Source organism: Equus asinus, chromosome 3 (assembly GCF_041296235.1).
Source record: "Equus asinus isolate D_3611 breed Donkey chromosome 3, EquAss-T2T_v2, whole genome shotgun sequence".
Classification (NCBI taxonomy): Eukaryota; Metazoa; Chordata; class Mammalia; order Perissodactyla; family Equidae; genus Equus; species Equus asinus.
Window position 1 is genome coordinate 1,675,639 of NC_091792.1, and position 19,122 is coordinate 1,694,760.

General features: G+C 40.1%; 2 protein-coding genes across 8 annotated transcripts in view; one reads left to right on the forward strand and one right to left on the reverse strand.

The window, feature by feature from the left end:
* ARHGEF38 (Rho guanine nucleotide exchange factor 38) overlaps positions 1-9,293 on the forward strand; it is a 121,780-nt gene extending 112,487 nt beyond the window's left edge. For both annotated transcript variants that reach the window (XM_014858407.3, XM_070504533.1), the window contains one exon: positions 6,929-9,293. In XM_014858407.3, the coding sequence (XP_014713893.1) occupies positions 6,929-7,114 (186 nt within the window). In that variant the 3' untranslated portion in view covers positions 7,115-9,293. The remainder of the gene's footprint in view (positions 1-6,928) is intronic.
* Positions 9,294-9,479: 186 nt separating this feature from the next.
* The window catches only part of INTS12 (integrator complex subunit 12), a 30,114-nt gene continuing 20,471 nt past the window's right edge, over positions 9,480-19,122 (reverse strand). For 2 of the 6 annotated variants that reach the window (XM_014858410.3, XM_014858409.3), the window contains exons 6-7: positions 17,839-17,985; positions 13,247-14,771 (exon numbers count right to left, since the gene is read on the reverse strand). In XM_014858410.3, the coding sequence (XP_014713896.3) occupies positions 14,187-14,771; positions 17,839-17,985 (732 nt within the window). In that variant the 3' untranslated portion in view covers positions 13,247-14,186. Of the gene's footprint in view, positions 13,217-13,246; positions 14,772-17,838; positions 17,986-19,122 lie in introns of those variants that run through there. The other 4 variants (XR_006525781.2, XR_006525782.2, XM_070504535.1 and 1 more) reach the window with 4 other exon arrangements.

The following is a 19,122-nucleotide window of genomic DNA, read 5'->3' on the forward strand; positions in this document are numbered from 1 at the left end:
CTTCTATGGATACAGCATATTTGGTTTATCCACTCACCAGTCGATGGACATTTTGGGTAATTCCTATTATGAATAAGGCTGCTATTAACATTTGTGTACAAGTCTTTGTGAGGATTTCATTTCTTTTGAGTAGATACCTAGGAGTGGAATTGATTGTTGGTATGGTACATTTAACGTCTTAAGAAACTACCAAACTGGTTTTCAAAGTGACTGCATCATTTTACATTACCCCAGCAGTGTATGTGGGAGTGGGTTGCAGTTTCTCCATATCCTTGCCTTATTGTCCTTTTGATTATAGTGATCTCAGTGGGTGCTAAGTTGTATCTCATTGTGCTTCTAATCTGAGTTTCCCTAGGGACTAATGCTGTTGTGTATCTTCATGTACTTATTAGCCACTCCAGTGTCTTCTTTGGTGAAATGTCTTTTCAAATATTTGCCCGTTTTAAAAACTGGGTCATTTTCCTTCTTATTGTCTGGTTGTAAGAGTTCTTTATATACTCTGGATGCACGTTCTTTATCAGATACATAATTGCAAATACTTTCTCCCAGTCATGACTGATTCTTCACTCTTCTGGACATTACTATGTGCTCTTATCACTCCTTGGTCTTGAAGTTTCAAAACACTATTTTTCTGTTACTTGTTCACTCTCTTAGTTTATTCAGGGTTTCTAGATGACAAATTTATATTATAATACCAACTGATTAATGAATTTTTACCAGTGAAATCTATATACATGATTAAGTGTCTTGGCAGACTTTACCAAAACCCAGTAACCTAGGAGGACAGAAATTTGAGAACCAGATTTGTGAAGACACCCTGCACCTGGCTTGGTGTCGAGCTCTGGTTCTCACGTGGCTTTACAGGGCCTTCTGGCATCCGTCCCTTGGCTAGGCTCTCTCAGCGTGGGATTTGTAGTCTAAAACTGTGTCCAGTTCCTACGAGCGGCTACTGCTGAAAAATTCTCTGTCAGTGATCCTGTCAATATGTATCATGCGAATTAGGTCCATTAACGTTTCCATTACCAAGAGAGGAAAAAATGAGATAATTTTCTTTTGCTCAAAATAGAAAGTGTATTGATGGTATCTCTCCATAAAGTGCTATTTGTTTTCCTTTTCCTCTGAGTTTAGAGCCAATTCAAAATAGACCTTGGTGCCAGGGACATAAATGTAAGTTTTATTACTAATAAAGCTGGACTAGAAAATACAGCTTGGATCTGTGGCCACAAGGGATCCCTGAATACCTCCCTCTGAGCTGAAATAGCCCAGACCAAATTGCAGGCCTCGCCTGTGTGTGGGCACAGTCTGTCCCAATAAACTCGCTGCTAGGTGAAGAGGCTGCACCTGTTAGAAACCCCAGTACAAGGGAGAGGAGAAGACAAGGCCACATAGGAACATTTCCTTAGATCTTTATTCCAGCCAGTAGAGGCACACAAGCCAGTGGTTTTCAGACTCTTCCGATCACGCGACTACCATTCATCACTTGGAAACAGAGGGAAGCCTTGCATGATCCTCCTAAGCCTTGCCAGAGAGCTGATGTTTCCATTCCGTTGGCTCTTAGAAAGTGTGGAGAGAACGGTCAGCACCCATTCTTTACCACTAATATGGATTTGTGGTGTGACAGTCTAAGAGACCAAGATGCTACAGAGGTCCCTGTAAGGTGACTGAAATGTGGGAGTAAATCGCACTATCTTTGCCAACAGTGAGACTTCACTGCATTTTGTGACATGCACATCTGAGGTACCGACCCCATGCAGCGGTTTTCCATGTGGCTGTTTAGACTTCTGTTCTTGATTTTATTGTATCACAGGGACATCGACTGAAGCCTGTGCTGGCTTAACTGGATGCCACTCTGGGTCACCATTTCTTCCCCTGTCCTTTCCTACTGTGGCACCAACACTTTTTTGCTTTCGTCCAGAATTGCAGTAGTCCATGGCCAAGGGGTGTTGTGGCTGTAATCCAGCCTTATTGAGGGCTCCAGCGGACCCTGACAACAAGGACGGGGGGAGGGTAGCCTTGGACTATACGTGATATTCTGAAGTCCAGAGCTTTCCACAGGTTTTCAAAGGGAAATTCTACTTAGAAAGGTTAGAAGCCACTGCTCTACAGGCTTACCTTGCTGTCCATTCTCCCACCCAAGCAAGAAAGACTGTTGGACAAAGCACTTCCAGAACTTTCTAGAATGGCTCTAGTGAATCAGAAGTCTTACAGGCAGAGTGGAAATAGAACTTATCTGCAGTGGGACACTTCTGTTGAGTGTCTACTGGATGAGACACTGTCATAGGTGTAATGCGGAGCTGTGGTCACTCTGCTTTTGAGGCCTCAGACCCGGTCCATTCAGAGTCCTCCATGCACATCCCTCCCAGATAGCACAGACCTTCTCTGATGTTCTAGAAGCTCCCCAAATCATGACCCAGAGCCTTTGTAGAATAATGAGGATGCGCTAATGGATACTCACAACCTGGCAGTACAATTTACACTAAGGGACTTGGTTTTTAACTTCTTTACTCCTTACTTTATGCTGTATCAAAGAATATAACAAAAGCAGTCAAATGAATGTCTTCCCATTCTAAGGTATTCTCCCCTTTCCCATCAAATAGTAACAGCATGATCTGTATTCATTTTCCATGCTGCATAAGAAATTATCACAAACTAAGGGGCTCAAAACAACACACATTTATCATCTCACAGTCTCCAGGTCAGAAGTCCAGCACAGCTCAGCTGGGTGTGCTACTTGGCATCTCTCATGGCTGCAATCTAGGGGTTTGCTGGTCTGTGTTCGCTTCTAAATCTCAGAGCTCTCTTCCAAGCTCATGGTTGTTGGCAGAATTCAGTTCCTTTTGCCAGGACTGAGGCCTCCATTTCTTGCTGGCCCTCAGCTGAGGACCACTTTCAACAAGCAGAGGCAGCTCTCAGATCCTGCCACGTGGCTGCCTCTGTAGACAGTTCACAACATGACTGTTGGTTTCTTCAAGGCCAGGAAGCGAGCATCTCTCTGGTTTCAAATCTCCCTTCAGAGAAGGCCTGGACTCTGTTTTAAAGGGCTCACCTGATTATGCCAGGCCCACTCAGCACAACCTTTGACTAACTCAAAGTCAACTTATTAGGGACCTTTGTAGGCACCTCTGCAAAATCTCTTTAGCTTCGCCAGATAATGTAACCTAATCACAGGGGTAAAATCCCATCCTATTCACAGAGGGGATCATATAGGACATTCAGCATTCATCCTGGCGTCCCTCTTAGCGTTCTGCCAACCACAGTATCTATGATGCCTTGTTTGGAAGCAGGATGTTGGGCTAATGTGATGCAATGTACTTCTCAAAGAGGACCAGGTTTAATAATGGCTAAAACCCAGTTTTAGATGGAAGTTCAGTGTCTGAGAATCAGTGCTCTTTTCTTTTTCCACATAAATAATCCCAAGAACCTAATTTCTGACTTCTAAAAAGTTAGTTGTTTTGCCGCTGACCCTAAATTCATTTTCTGGTCCACCATCTTCACATTTTCAACAACTTACGGTGGTGATGCTCATGCCCAGTATGTCACTGTTTAGGCAGTGCTGTAAAAGCCAGCAGGCTGCACTGTCATGTGGTTAAGTCGGCATCAAAATGATGCTTTAGAGAGCTACTTATTGATGTGAAAAGACTTTGAAATTTATTTTGAAAGGAAAAAGCAGGTTGCAAAAACTATGCATACTATAATTAATGTTTATTACCACTTCAGGTAGGTAGGTAGAAGGAAAAGAGGAAGAAGGAAGGAAAGAAATATTAATAGCAGTTCAGTGTGCTTTTTTTTGCTTACTTTTATTTTATTTAAAATTATTTATAAAAACTACTCATGTAGTAACAACACAGAACAGTTAACTGAAGAACATGAAAGCTTGTTCCTGGAGGGTGGGAGCGAAGAATGAGCATTTTTCAGGCCATCTCACTATCTTGGCTTCCTGAGCTACATGTGACATAATGCCATAAATGCTGGTTTTGTAGATTTTTGGTGTTGGAAAGGAAGATTAAAATACATTATGATTTTTGTTGTTGCTAATTGGAGAACTTGGATGAAATCAACAAAATGAAATTCCATGAAGACAGGTGAAGCAGCCTCCGAGGGAGGAGTAACCGGACGCACAGACACAGAGCGGACGCTGGACCGCAGTGCTGCCACAGGCGCCCAGTGCTCATAATCAGTGGTGACAGACTGGGTGTGAGTCCATAACACAATACATTGTGGTATAGAAAAAGTAAAAGCTGTGGAGAGCTGGGCTGTGCTCACAGAACACTGAACACAAAATGAGCCAGAGATTTACAGAGTGCAAAGAGGCAATGAATAAAATACATTGTAAAGATGCCAAGGAAAAGGAGAAAAGGATCAGATGATTACGGCTTATATTAATACAATTTTTATCATTGAAAGTTAGCAAGATGCAGCCTAGAATTAAAATATTTTTTAAAAATGAGAACTCCTTCAGCTTTTAAATCTAGAACAGGTTGAAAAATTCTAAGTTGCAGTCTAATGTTATCAACTGCTGTCTCTTTAGAAGCAGACAGTTCCACTTTGAGTATCCGTCTCATGTTGAATGGAGGCATAAACATATTATATAAAAACTGAAAAACGCCCATCCTAAACTAATTCTGGACCATGATCATTTAAGGATTGAAAGTCTATGTTGTAATTTTGTACTTTAAATTTACAATTTCATGAGAATCCATATTTAGCATTTAAAATGTAAGCTTTGCTATAATTTCATGCCAAGTAGATCTAGGTGGAAGATTCTGCATCCCCCTGAGAGAACTCGTGCCAAAGTGGAAGGCCACCAAACACTCGGGAGCCGTGTCTCAGTGGGTGTTCCAACCTGCTCAAGAATCCACGGCTGCACTGGGAGAGCATGTGCACCGTGGACAAAGACCACACAGGATGGCTGGCGACAGGTAACGCGAGCTCTGACAGGTCATGCAGAAGCTGGATGGCAGCACAGCACAGTCCCGAAAGCTTTTGCAACCCAGATCTTCCGCTCTGCTCTGTGGATCTGTGAAGCGTTTTCACTTTCTAAACAGCAACCGAAACAGCAGCAGCCAACAGATTTGAGACTTCAGTCTCTTTCCACAAGAACATCCTCTGCACATCCTGCTGGAATTGAGTTTGCTTCCTAAAGTATCGTGAGAACTGGGCCAGGCACAGGACCGCGTTAGAAGCTTGGTCCCAGCAGCACTGAGCAGCAATGTAGTCAAGGGCACGTTGCTCCTCCAAGTCCCAGCTCACAGGTTGCTGAGGACAAAGCACGTGTGACCTGCAAACTGCCGCGAGCTCTGTGAAAGGTGGCTGTTACTGCTGCCTCCCCATGGCTCAAGAATTCACAGCGCCCCTCTTTTGGCTTTCTCTTTGACTTTTTTAAGTTTCAAAGTAATCCATGTCCAACAATCTGTCTTGTATTTTGTGGGATACAAGATGTTCTCTTATACATTCTTGTAGGACACCCAAGGCTTTCAGCCTAACTTTCGAGTCAAACCAACATCTATCTAAATTCCTACTGTGCGTGTACCCTGAAGAGGCCAGGGGAGACCCCGAGGTGGAGCTCACGTGAGTTGTTGAGGTGACACACGAACCAGCGGTACCAGAGTTTCATCCAAGTTAAATCGCAGTTCAAGATCTAAAGAACCACTTACCTGTAACCACACTGCCCCCACACTTGCCCACTCTCTTCCTGCTCAATGAAGTCCCCGCGTGTCTCCTAATTTCCTCCTCAGGCCGACCCTGGGTGTCGAGAACGTTCGTCCGCTGGCCTTTCCTGCAGCACCCTGTCCCCACGTGTTCATCTCTGTGCCTATGAACGAGGCACGTCCACTCCCTTCATCAGCTTCGTCACCTATTAAAGGTTACTTCTTTCAAAAGCAAGCTCACACGTAGCTGATGTGTCACCTGCATGTGTAGGGTGGGTTTTTCTGGTTTGTTTTTGGGTTTTTTGTGTGGGGGCCTTTCCTGGGGCATTTTTTTCCCTAGCTGGGTGTAAGCTCTCTGATAACATAAGATCTGGCACTCAGTAGGTACTTAATAAGTTTTGATTATATGAATGAATAAATGTTAGTCAATTGCTTAATTTTATACCATAACAACATTTTTATTATCAGTCTTGTGATTTTAGTGAAAGAGGGACTCAGCATGTGTTCAGGTGCTTCTTACGCATCTAATGATCATCAAGTGTGCTTTTGAAGTTAGAGAAAAATTCTTTTGACTCATATGTTTTATTAGTTTCTTCTAGGTCACTTAAAATAATTTAAAAATTTTAAATTTAATATACTTTCATTACAAAGGTTTAGAAAATAGGAAACAAGTAAAAATGAAAATCACCTAATTCCACCATTCAAAGAAACTAACAATATTAGACTTACATTGTACAACTGAATTTATATCTTTTTGCTTACTATTTTATCATAGAATTTGCCCGTTATTAGTCTCAGAAAGCACCACTTTTAATGACTACAAATTTCCTTAGTTAAGCGTCTAGAATTTAACTATTCCCCTCTTGCTGAAGCTATGTTATTCCCATCCCCGTCCCACTTCTCACCTTACAAACGGGTATTGCAGTAACATCATTGTGCAGAAATCTCTGCCAATGTTTCTATTTCTGTAGAAGAGATTCTTAGAGCTATTATTGAATAAAAAAGAATTAACGTCTAAAAAGACTTTAATAGAAACTGCCAAATCGCCTCCAAGCATGGACAGTTCAGACTCCTCCCAAGAGAATGCTAAGAAGGCCCATTTCACGCTCTTATCGGGGCTGTTCCTCAGCAAAATAAATCCAACAGGAGGAGTTCGGGAATGTGATTTTGAAAAAAATAAGAAAACTTGAGCATTCCTTCTAAAAGCTTGGAAATCTTTATTATGTTTGTCTCAACTTTTAGGTTCTGCTTTTCATGATGTCACTTGCTTCTCTGTCTAGATTTTCTATGCAGTTCACGCCTTTCAAGCACGGAGTGACCATGAACTCAGCCTTCAGGAATACCAAAGAGTTCACATACTCAGATTTTGTGACCTGAGTGGCAACGCAGAGTGGTGGTTAGCTGAAGCTCAAGGGCAGAAAGGCTACGTGCCAGCTAACTACCTGGGCAGGATGACTTATGCGTAGCAAGACAAGCCTTTGACTGTGATTCCTGCAAGGTGCTGATGGACTGCCTCACAGAACTGACACGACAACATGCTGGCCTAGACGTCAAGAAACCGCCCAACTACAGGACCTGATACTGCATCAGGTTTTAAGAAAGACTCTGCTTCCTAACAAGACTCTTTCAAAACGCATTACGAAGAGCACATGTTGATGGAAACGCGAAACAAACAGCCTGAGTGCCAGCTGTCGCCGACCTGAAGTGGAGGTCTTTGAAAGGGTGGACGTCCCCATCACCAGGAAAGGCTGGGTCTAAGGATAGGTTTCTTCAGTTTACTCTGCTATGTATTTTGCCTCAAATGTTTTGTTTTCCATATTTGTCACTTTTCATATGCTTGTACATATATATACACACACACGCCTTACTGACTATATGGTTGATATATATGTAGTGTACCATATGATATGGATTATACACATATATGCATAAACCTGGGAGCATACTAAATATACCTAAGAATAGGAATTGATCACCAGCCAACCAGAAGTCTTTGATGTGGAGCCTCATTTTTTTGTTGTTTGGCTTGAGGATTCACCCTGAGCTAACATCTGTGCCAGTCTTCCCCCACTTACATATGGGACATCACCACAGCGTGGCCGGTGAGTGGGCCAGGTCCATGCCCTGGATCAGAACCTGTGAACCAGGCAGCCAAAGCGGAGCACATGGAACTTCAACCACTCGGACATGGGGACAAGCTTGTGGAACCTCTTTTCAATATATGCTTTAAGTGAAAAAAAATATCCTTGAATAACATGGTAATAATATCTTAACACTTACTGACTGCATACTACATGCTATTGTTCTGAATGCTTCTATGTGGTACTTATTTTATACCTTATGAGGAAACTGGCCCAAAGGTGAAGTGGTTTAGCCCAGGTCACAACTCTAGTAAGGGGTAGGCCTGGGGCTCCACCGGGTCTGGCTCTGGGCCCCATCCTAGTGCCACGCTGCAGTCACTGTCCAGCAGCGTGTGCAGCTGCTTATTGGCAGAGCATTACTGACGCAGGGGAGAGACGTTGAGGAGGCCCACTCTCCTCGCAGCCCCACATGTAAGGACGGACACATTTTTCAAAATCAAGGGCTACAGGAACTTCCATATTAGCCTACAGCAAATGAAGTAGCTAGATTTATTTTTATTGTTTTGCTTACACATTTTTGAAAGTGTAACTGTTTAAAAATGATCCTACGTGATCCCTAATGACACTTGAATGAGGAAATATTCTGGATCGCTCAGTCATATGGACGATGAACAGGGAATGTGTTCTGTGCTCTGAGCCAAGATTAACTGTTTTCAGCTGCGGTCTGTATGCGGACGAGGCAGGCACTGAGGAGACCACCTGCTGGAACGCAACGTCCCAGGACCCTGAACTGTAACTGGACAGCTCAGACCTGTCCCAAGAGTTCAGGTATATTTTTGTCAGGACATTTTATCAAACTAAAGATGCTTCTTTGGAACAGAAAAGAGATTAAATTTGACTTAATGACTTCCTTTAAAAACCGTGGACTTTGTCCACATAAAATGTGCTAATATGACATTAAATTTTAAGATTTGATTGTTACTTTTTGAAAGATTTGATGTCTGTAATGTATATTGTTACATATATTACGGAGGAATTCAAGTAAAATGAAGAGAGATGCTGACTTGAACATACATTTATGACGTACAAATTCATAATCATGACATCTGCATGATAGAGAAATTTGCATTTTATATTATTCCTAAAATTCTTAATCTAAATATGGTATTATGAAGTTCCACTGGTAAGTTGTTTTTGCATAAAATATTTTCTTGAGTTAGGTACCAAAAGACGACTCTCTTTTTTGGATATACAGGGACTTTTTGTCTTTTGAATGGTGCTTCGTACCCAACAGTGATACATAAGTAAATTCCAGTTTGCCTAGGGTAAAGCAAACGGAAATCCAAACTTGCTATTTGTGGACACTGGGGACACGCCCCACAACTAAAATAGGGCGAAACTCTGTATATGAATGTGTGTGTATTTCTATTAGCTGTGACCTTAACACTTGCCCTGAACATGAAGAATTATCTAAGTCTGTAGCACATATCTGCTTTTCTGGCTGAAAGCAGTGACTAGATGTGTATGAGAAGCTTTGTCTACTTGTGTGGTCCTAGGATTGATGCTTCCTGCTGACCTTGAAGAAACCACCCCACTAAAATCACGGCTGCAGTCAGCTGCTGAGCAGGAGCTGTAAGGAAGCCACCTCCTGCAGCGCTTGCGATAACATAGTCCTAGGAAACTACGTTGTTGCTATTTTAAAGATGTACTACATTTCCTACGCCATTTAGGCTTTTTTTTTTTTTAAGCATTATACAACAGCCTGATTTTCTAAGTATTTTGTTTAAAATCAAGTAATTATAATTTTGAGGTCAGACATTATTTTGCCGGGCTTAAGGGAAACAAAATTCCAAGAAAGTTATGGTGTGTATGTCTTCAAGTTTAGAAAGATAAAACTGTTGGTGAAATCATTATAATTAAGGTAAGGCATGCTAATGAAATTATTTCTTTATATTTTTAAAATTAAATGTTATTCTACAGTATAGAATTCTCTGAAATGGGTATTTCTACCAAGAATGAAGGGAAAATTTTTGTGGCTGTTTTTCTTTGTAAAACAAATAAACAAGTGCATGTATACATTTTATATAGTATTTATTTTTAAATACAAATGCTCTAAACTAATATTATATATAATAAAACTTTAGAAATTATAAAAAATCAGTTATACAAAATTATCATGGGTGCTTAAATCACGTGAAAAAGTCAAAAAGCCATTAGTTAAACATTCTTTATATCTCAGAAAAATATCCTCTTTAATATTCATTGCTATAAAACAATTCTACGAAGGTTGAGTTGTGCAGAAGAGACACAACGCACACGGTTAGCACTACAAATGCAGCACTGCATGAAATACTTTAAGTGCTGATACATTCCAGATTTTGCCTAAAATGTACTTTGGACTTTTAGAGATGGCTATTAAGTGCCTGACATTATTTGTGATGAATAATTCAGATGATTTACAAAAAATTAGTGTTTTCATTTCTGAAATATGGAATTAAAAACTCTTCATTTTTCCCATAAACTTCTTGGATTTTTGTCTATTGCAAAAAAAAACCTCTCAAAGCCATGTGAATAAAGAGAAGAAATCTTTACATTCTGAGATGGCAAGAAGACCACTTTATTTAAATCCTGTTTGTTGTGACTATGGCTTCTTAAGGTACTCAATGCACTGCTCAATGCTGAGCACATCTAGACCTCATGAAATCTGAGCTGAATCAGATATGTAAATTTACTTTATAGTTAATGAGGAAGAAAGGAAATGTCATTGACTGGAAGGACATTAGACTGTATACTCTCCAGCGATATACTAGTATCTATAGAATGTTATTATTTTTAAAGTCTAATTTTTTCAGTTACCTTCCCTCTTCTTATATATACTAAAAAATACATATAAAAACCCAGTCATTACATTCTCTGTGATGTACAAAATTATTCCAATATAACAAATCTTCACTCCAGGGCTGCTGGAGTTGAAGCCGAGCCTCTGCAGGCCAGCTGCTGCTGTCATGACATCACCCTCTAGAGACAGGCAAGAGTGCTTTAGATTTTAGGGAGAACAAGTCACACTCCAGCATACACTGGAATGAGATGTTCCTGTTCAAAAATCTAGGGGATGTATTCTTAGGAAATTAAATAAAGCTTATCTTACTTAAAAAAACAATATTATGCTATAGAAATGTATTTATAGCTTTCTCTAGTTGCTTATATAATTTTTGTAATTACTGCATTAATAAAATTTCTGTAAAATGATGTATTTCCTATATAACCTATGGCTATCACAATATAATTTATAATCTCAGTTACTAATAAACAGTACCACCACATCCGTGTTAAGAGACAGAATTACCCTAACCTTTGAATATTAGATGCCTGCTATTTTATCTCATTAATTATCATCTGTGTTTTATAGGTCAGCCCTGGTAGTCTAGTGGTTAAGATCTGGCGCTCTCACCACTACAATCCAGGTTTGTTTCCTCGTCAGGGAACCACACAACCCATCTGTCAGTTGTCACACTGGTGGCTGAGGGTTGCTGTGATATTGAAAGCTGTGCCACCAAGATTTCAAATACCAGCAGGGTCACCCATGGCAGACAGGTTTCAGCAGAGATTCCAGAATAGAGAGACTAGGAAGAAGGACCTGGCCACCCACTTCCAAACACACTGACCATGAAAACCCTGTGAGTGGCAGCAGTGGAGCAGCATCTGAAACGGCGCCGGATGGTGAGAGGATGGTGCAGAAAGACCGGGCAAGGCTGCGTTCCGCTGCCCACAGGGTTGGTCTCCAGGAGTCGGAATCGGCTCAAAGGCACTAACAGCGACGTTTACAGTGGAGGGAACCAGGATCACACAGCTAATACGTGGAGGAACTGGAGTTCAAAACCAGGTCTTCTGACTTTAAGCCAGTGTTCCTTTTTTTTTGAAAGTAACTAAAATCTGTGATTAATAATCTAACAGCACAATATGCAAAACAGAAAAGTGATACTGACCAAATTTCTACTAAAATGGGATTTGACTTACCATTCTAAAAGTTTACCTGTTGGCTTATTTACTTATCTGTCTATTCATTCATCGAGCCCATAAATATTCACTGAGAGCTGCAGCGGGAATACCAGTGTGCAAGACAAGATCCCTGCCCTCACACAACTTATATTCTAGCGAGAAAGACGAGCTATACACAACAAAACAAAATATATGATAAATACTACTAATACAGAGTGGCCACTTTCATCACATGCTCAGTCAAAAAGCCTTGGAGCTCACTTAACGACATGGGAAAACCATGCTCTAAGAGCTCCTTGAAGACAAACTCTAATGCCAAATACACCTCTAGAGAATACCAAACTGAGTCACACACTACTAGATGTACGCATGCTTACACAGATGTGCGGACTCTAAATACTTGTACGTACACACAATCTACAACAAGAGCCCCGACCAATGAAAACACTACTAAACAACTCTTCTGAAGCACCAGACGCTACCATAATTGCTTCTCCCCTCAACTCGGTGCAGCACATATGTTGACGGTGACAGGAGGACATTTTCCCGCTTGAGGGCCAGTGTGCCAGCCGCGTGCGTCGCTGCTTGAATGTCCGGTAGGTGCTGAGGCCACATGAACTGTCAGAGCTGTGGAGCGGAGCCAGTGTCAGGTCACTTTGTCCAGTTTAGTCCAAACTGGCCCTGAACTGTACACAAATAATGATGGATTTGTTTTTCTTTCTTTTGGCCTTTTGACCCTAAAGGAGATTTGGAGTTAATGCCGAATTGATGTTTAATCAACAGAAATCTCTGTTTCTCAAAACAAAAACATTTGCAGGCAGATTTTAAACATGTAAATAGATGCTTACTCCACTTTGTAAGTAATGAAAGGTGATAACAGAGATAATCTTGAATTCTAATTTACTATAAATAATTTAGGGCCATTATTTAACAGAGCAGTTTAAAAGAATATTTCTTCTTAGAAAAAGGTCAAGCTTAATTTAAAAAGCTTTATCTTGGGGCCGGCCCTGTGGCTGGGTGGTTGGGTTTACAAGCTCCACTTCAGCAGCCCAAGATTTCGCCAGGTCGGATCCTGGGTGCGCACACGGCACCACTTGTCGGGCCATGTTGAGGCGGCATCCCACATGACACAATTAGAGGGACCCACAACTATAAATGTGCAACTGTGTACCAGGGGTCTTTGGGGAGAAAAAAAGAAAAAAAATAAAATCTTTAAAAAAAGCTTTATCTTCACAGAAATCACTTACCAATGTATTTTAGAATAATGATGTTAGAAAAACCTAGGGAGAAAGGGAAGAGTCTGAGCTTGGAGGCTCACAGCCAAGATTCAGCGACTCTTCTCAGCTGAAGGAACAAGGCCGCTCAGTGTGGGAATTTGCCGAACTGGCAGTTTCTGGATGAAATGAGGTATTCAGGAAGTACAGCGCGGCTGCTGCATTTTCTATGAGAAATAAACTGCTCCTCTGATCCAGAACGCCTTGCGTCTTCCTGAGAAAATGCATGTAAAACAAGGGCAGGCGAATGTCTTGGCTTGCAGATAAGGCAACAACTCACACTCTTCACACTCTATCTAGACACACATACTTCAAAGCAATTTCAAGAATTAATCATTATATAGGAGCTTCTTCTATACAAAGTTAACTAAAATGACGTAAAATGTTATAACATTTCTGGGCAATAAAAATGTTTTATTCATGGTTTAGGAAGAAGCTATCAGTATGTAAACAAGTCAAAAATTATCTATCCACGAAGACTCTTGGAATGGGGGTTTTTCTCAAGAATTCTCAGGAGTGTGTCTAACCAGGATGAATCAAAATCCAACATTTATTAAATATGAAGTGCATACGTTACACTGGCAATGTGAGAAAAGTGCTGCGTTAAAAGGGCACGAGAGCTCACAATCTACCGGAAGAGACGAATCCCTAAATAATTGACACAGGTGCTAAGAAAGGCAAACATACATACAGGGGTGTGAAAAAGGGGAGACGAAATATTTTTGGGGAGAGGGAGAATCAACAGAAACGAGGCTGGGGACGGACACCGAATATCTAGAATGTTGGAGGGAAAGCAGAAAGCTTCGTGCTGGGTCATCCCGCCACCTTGTAAGGCACCTTATTCAGCAGGATCAATTCTTGGGCTTTGCTAAAAGCGGAACTATTCTTTTTTTTAAATTCATATATGCTACCAGTCTTCTGGGATTCTGGAAGTTCTCATCAAGAATTAGTCATTCTAATTATTGTTTTCACTCACAGTATGGAAATTGTTATAATAAAAATAAACAGATTTAAAATACCAAAGATTTCCAAGTTTTGCTAAATAATATTTAGTATTTTAAGGTAAGAAATAATAGAAATTTCACTATGAAGATTTTATTAAATTATAGTGTATTATGGTTAACGTCCCAACAATAAGATTTTAATCTTTAGGGTAATGTGATCTAAACACCTACTTGGCCACATTACTTCTTGAGTTTCTTCTGCGCGGCTTTCTTCTTGACCATCTGTAACCGCTTCATGGCATTGAGCTGTGATTCCTGGGAAGTGGGACCTTTAAGGGACGTGGAGGGAGAGCTGCTTGGTTCTGCGGTGGTTTTGCCGGCGGTACTTCCGCTAGGCCCTGATGTCCCGCTATTCCCATTCCCACTTAGTTGGCTGCTACTTCCTGGAACTAAGCTACTTGGACTAGGAAGACCTACTTTGCTGACATTGTCACAACTAACTGAGCGACTAAGGCTGGTTTTGCCCAAAGTCAGAGGCGGAGGGGGCTTCAGGGGCACGGTGGGTGTGGTGCTGCTGCTGGAACCTACTTTGGAACCTATTCCGCCTTTGGAGGAGCTGGCCAGACCAGTCAGACCCACAGGCTTCTGGTTAGCTGACGAGGCCGCAGGTTTCCCGCTGCTGTTCTGGGTCGCTAGACTCAGTTTTGCTGCTGATGGACTCCCAGAAGTGGTTTTGGCTGCAAAAGCTGCCCATCCAGTGAGGCCACTAGTTACTGAAGAAGAAACACTGGTAGTGGAAGAATTTCCTGAAATAACTGTGGATGGCTGAAAAGAACAAGATAATACTGTATTAGAGCCAAGTATAATTAATACCTAATGCAATATTATTAAATATATAACACGTTTAGTTGTTGGACTTTTTATACAAAAGTAAAGACTTGGGAAATTTAAATCACACCATCAAAATTAAGTTCTTATGAGATTCTGAAAAAAACACAACAAAACTTATCCATAGCTAATGGGTACTACCGTTTCCAAAAAAGAAATTTTAGATGACATATTCTTGTTCTAATGATTCCAAAAAATACATATACAAAATTCCTTTTTGAGAATTGCTTTTGGATTCAGTTACAAGCCATATCACAAAATCAGACGTAACATTTTAATTTGTTTTTCACCCAAAGGTATTATCTAGTTCAGTACAACAGCTAATTCTTTAGACTTTGCTCCAAACAACTTGTGGACCACTTCAAAAATGGGCCACAACTAGAAGGACCACAACGAAGAACATACAACTATGGACCGGGGGGCTTTGGGGAGAAAAAGGAAAAAGTAAAATCTTTAAACAAAAAAAAAGGAATCTACTCTTAATGGACAAAAATGGTTGCATCCAGGCTATTTAGGAGATGTCTGAGATAAAGAGATTCACTTAATTATTTATTGAGTGAATGTATGAGATTCTGAACCCATTTTTTTGAAGTTCTCCCCAGATTTTGAGCAAATAGCTACTGTACTGCAAAACATGTACAGATGTGCAATGTTGACTATTTGGAATTGTACAACTCTGGAGATGCATTAAAAGGTCTCATGACTTTATTTCCACACTGTGTCTGTTTCCATCAAAATCATCACCCGAGAGGGCCCTGCGTCTGTACAAAGGATGTATCAGCTGCCCCACAAGCCGCACGGCGACGTGTGGGCAGGTCTAACTCACTCCCAGACGTATTTCTTAAAGGTTTAACACTTCAGTTTCTCTAATTAACTTCCTTGGCCAGTCCAAAGCTAACAGCAACACCCATGCTGCTATATAAATAATATTTCTCTTAGTCATATGAGAACAATTTTTTTCCTAACCTTCTCATTAGGCAAAAATGTACTTTGTTCAAGTTAATTATGAACCGAACTTCTCACTGGCACTCTTTATACCTTCATATTCTTGAGATTTACAAAAGTGTTAAATTCATACATAGGTAAAAGAAAAAGTCTTACAAATAGTATTTTACTTAAAAATATGGCAGTTGTCACACCTAAAATATATCCAGTTATACTTCACAACTGAATTCTGAAAGAGTTGATAAAAATGTTTTTAGTTCTTACAATGTAGCCTTCAATACTACATACAGGTAAACATCTGTAACCAATGTGAAAAGTAATCAAAATAGAGCATGCTCTGAGATCTTTCTAAGAGGAGGAGTCAAGATTTTTGTTCACATACTCTGAAAAATGATAGGATTTTTTACAGTAGCCTCATAACAATAACTATCTCATAAGGTTATCTAGAGAAGATAAACTTTACATAAATAATAAATTCCTAGAGGAATGCATACAGGTAATGAGAAGAAGTCAAGGAAGCAAACGGACACAGGTGTGGTAAACTTTTAATTTTCAGTTACAAAAGATCTAGTTTTTTTCCTTTTCTTTCTATTAAACATAAAACTGTCTGCCATCTGGCTAAATGATTTTTCCACAAACTTCTCAGATGAAACTCCTCTGAAGTAACTAAAAAGACCAGCACTCATGAAGTGCAGACGAGAAAGCAAGTTCTGTGTGTACGGCATTTCATTTCAATGGCCTGCTGTTACTGGCACCGCCTTTCAACAGAACGACAGGTGGCTCATCATATATTAGGACACACAAAAGTGAAATAACACAAACAAGGGAGATCAAGCAATTCCTTACTATTTCAGTGTAGAAGTAAATTTCTCAACTGTTTTTAACTATAAATATTTTCTTGCTCATTATCCCAGTTAGAAAGCCATTTGCTTTTTATATATGAATGAGGACAAATTTTTTTCATAGTAAAAATCTATTCACTTTTTCATAAAAACACCAAAACCTCTTAATCAGAACAAACATGACAGCCAAGGCCTTAATTTATTTGCCATAAAATTATTCCACGTTGGATTTCATAAACTTTAGTGTAATAGGTTAGTACAAAAATCTACCTAAAAGTGATTTAAGTATAGAATACAGCAACTCTAGTTACTTTCAATGAATTATTGTTACTTCTATTCCAACTCGCACAGCTTCTATATGACAAAACAATAATGGATATTCCTTGGGTATCAACTCTTGCCTGGTAAATCAAATTAAAAATGATCTGCAAATAAAATGACCAGACTCTTTCTCAGAGTACTTCATATTCATATCCTTTATCAGCACACCAAGGTTCTTGATCTTTGCTACTTACAGCCTCTTAGGGTACTATCTTTAGAATTTTCTGGGGTCAACCTTTGAGAATTTAGGGCTAGTATTTTTTTCTTCCATCTTTAGTACTCTGCTTAAAATTGGGATGTATAACTCAGTAAAAGCATTCTTTTTGTTATAAAATTAGATAGAAAAATACTTCACGATATCAAATGCAAGGATGCTAATAATAATGTAGTGTGCTTTCAGGAGGCAAACCTAGGAGTGAGAAAGGTGGCATTCTCACTAGATAATCTGGCTCCTTACTATCAGAGGTAGGTGCTATGAAGGCTCATGAGAATAAAAGGAAAAATAAGACAAAGCAAGAAAACTTGAGCAGCCAAACAGCAGGGAGAAAACAAGCTGTAGGGCCAATCAGCAGGAGTAATGTGAGACGAACCGCCACTACTGAGGGCAGAGGCCTCAGATCCACACCACAGCCCTGCGGGGAGGCAAGGGTCTGAGAAGCGTCGCTGTGGAACACGACAGACAGTTCCAAACTGTGATGAGAAGAGAAGCAGCAGAAGTAGAGATTAAACAATCACGTGAGTGTCCCCTTTCTCCCAATGTCAACAGCAATGCAGCCTTGACTTCCAACATACAGCCGCTTAGCACAGAAAGTCTCTTACTGATTTTTTTCCGAAGTAACCATTGTTTGGTCAACTAAATTAAAATCCCACTTCAGATAAAATGGAACGTACTGTACCTTGACTTCCGTTCTCTTAAATGCTTGAAAAGTTGTCTCTTGTTTGAGTTTAGTTTCTCCTTTCTTAACCAATGGGTCTTTGACAGCTGGAACTACAGAAACAACGGTGGGGGCTGGTTTCTGGGGTGGTTTCTGAGTTTTTTGAGCCTGTAAAAATCAGTGTTAAGATTAAATTAGCTACAAAATCTTAGTTGAATGCACAGAAAAGAATAGAAGTCTATCACAGAACTCCTCATTGACTTGAAATACAGTTGAACATTTAAAAAATATTGTAATGACACTGAAAATACAGACTCTTGTACAAATGATTTTTATCATATTAATAGTTTTATAGATTTTATTAGTTTCTAAACAGTAAAGGTAATATGAAGCTTTAGAAATCATGCATATTAGGGTTGACTAAATACCATTTTAACAAGATAAACCAAACTATTTAAGAAAAAAAGGAAAATCACAAACTATTTGTAACCAGTCGGCAACACTCATAATGATGTGCATTTATTTCTTACTATGGTTCGTTAAGATTTAGGAGTTTTCTTCCAGGGGTTCAGGCAAATTCTCTGAGTAACTGAGGGTTAGCTAAAAGGTAGTTCAGCCCAATTTATGGTTTTAAAAACAGAATGGGGAGAAAAAAATACTAGTGATAAACGATGAAACTCTCTGAGGTTTTCCACACTGCAGAACTAGGCATGATGAGTTCTTAGAGAAAGCACACAGATACAAACATCTATGTTCTCAAAGAGGAATTTGCACCCGCTGTTCCTTTACAAGCATCTTCAGTTTTATTTTGACCAATAATTGGTTTTTTCCTTTACTGTATAACTAGGTACTTTACCAACTTCTCATAAACGCCAGTCATTTTTTAGTTTATTCTTTAGTGTTTTCCAGGTAGGCAATCACTATACTATAAACGGTATAGTGCAGTGTTTCAGAGCACAGTTTTTGGAGTCAAACCCAGCTCAACTACTTCCTTAGCTATGTGACCTCAGGTAGAACATGTCCATCTCCAAGAGCCCCATTCTCTTCATCTGCAGCAAGAGGTGACAGCATCTGCTTCAAAGGTGGGTCATGAGGATGAATGAGCATTAGGTGAGAGTCTAGCCCAGAGTCTGGCACATGCTGAGTGCTGACATTAACAGATACTATTTACTCATCAGCATTGTTTACAAAGGGTAAGAAAACTGAGTCTGCAAGAACCCATCCTACTGCAAGGGGAAAATGCTCGCAGCCATCCCACAGTCTGACAATCCTGGTAAGGCCACGCAGGACCACACCAGGGAGTCT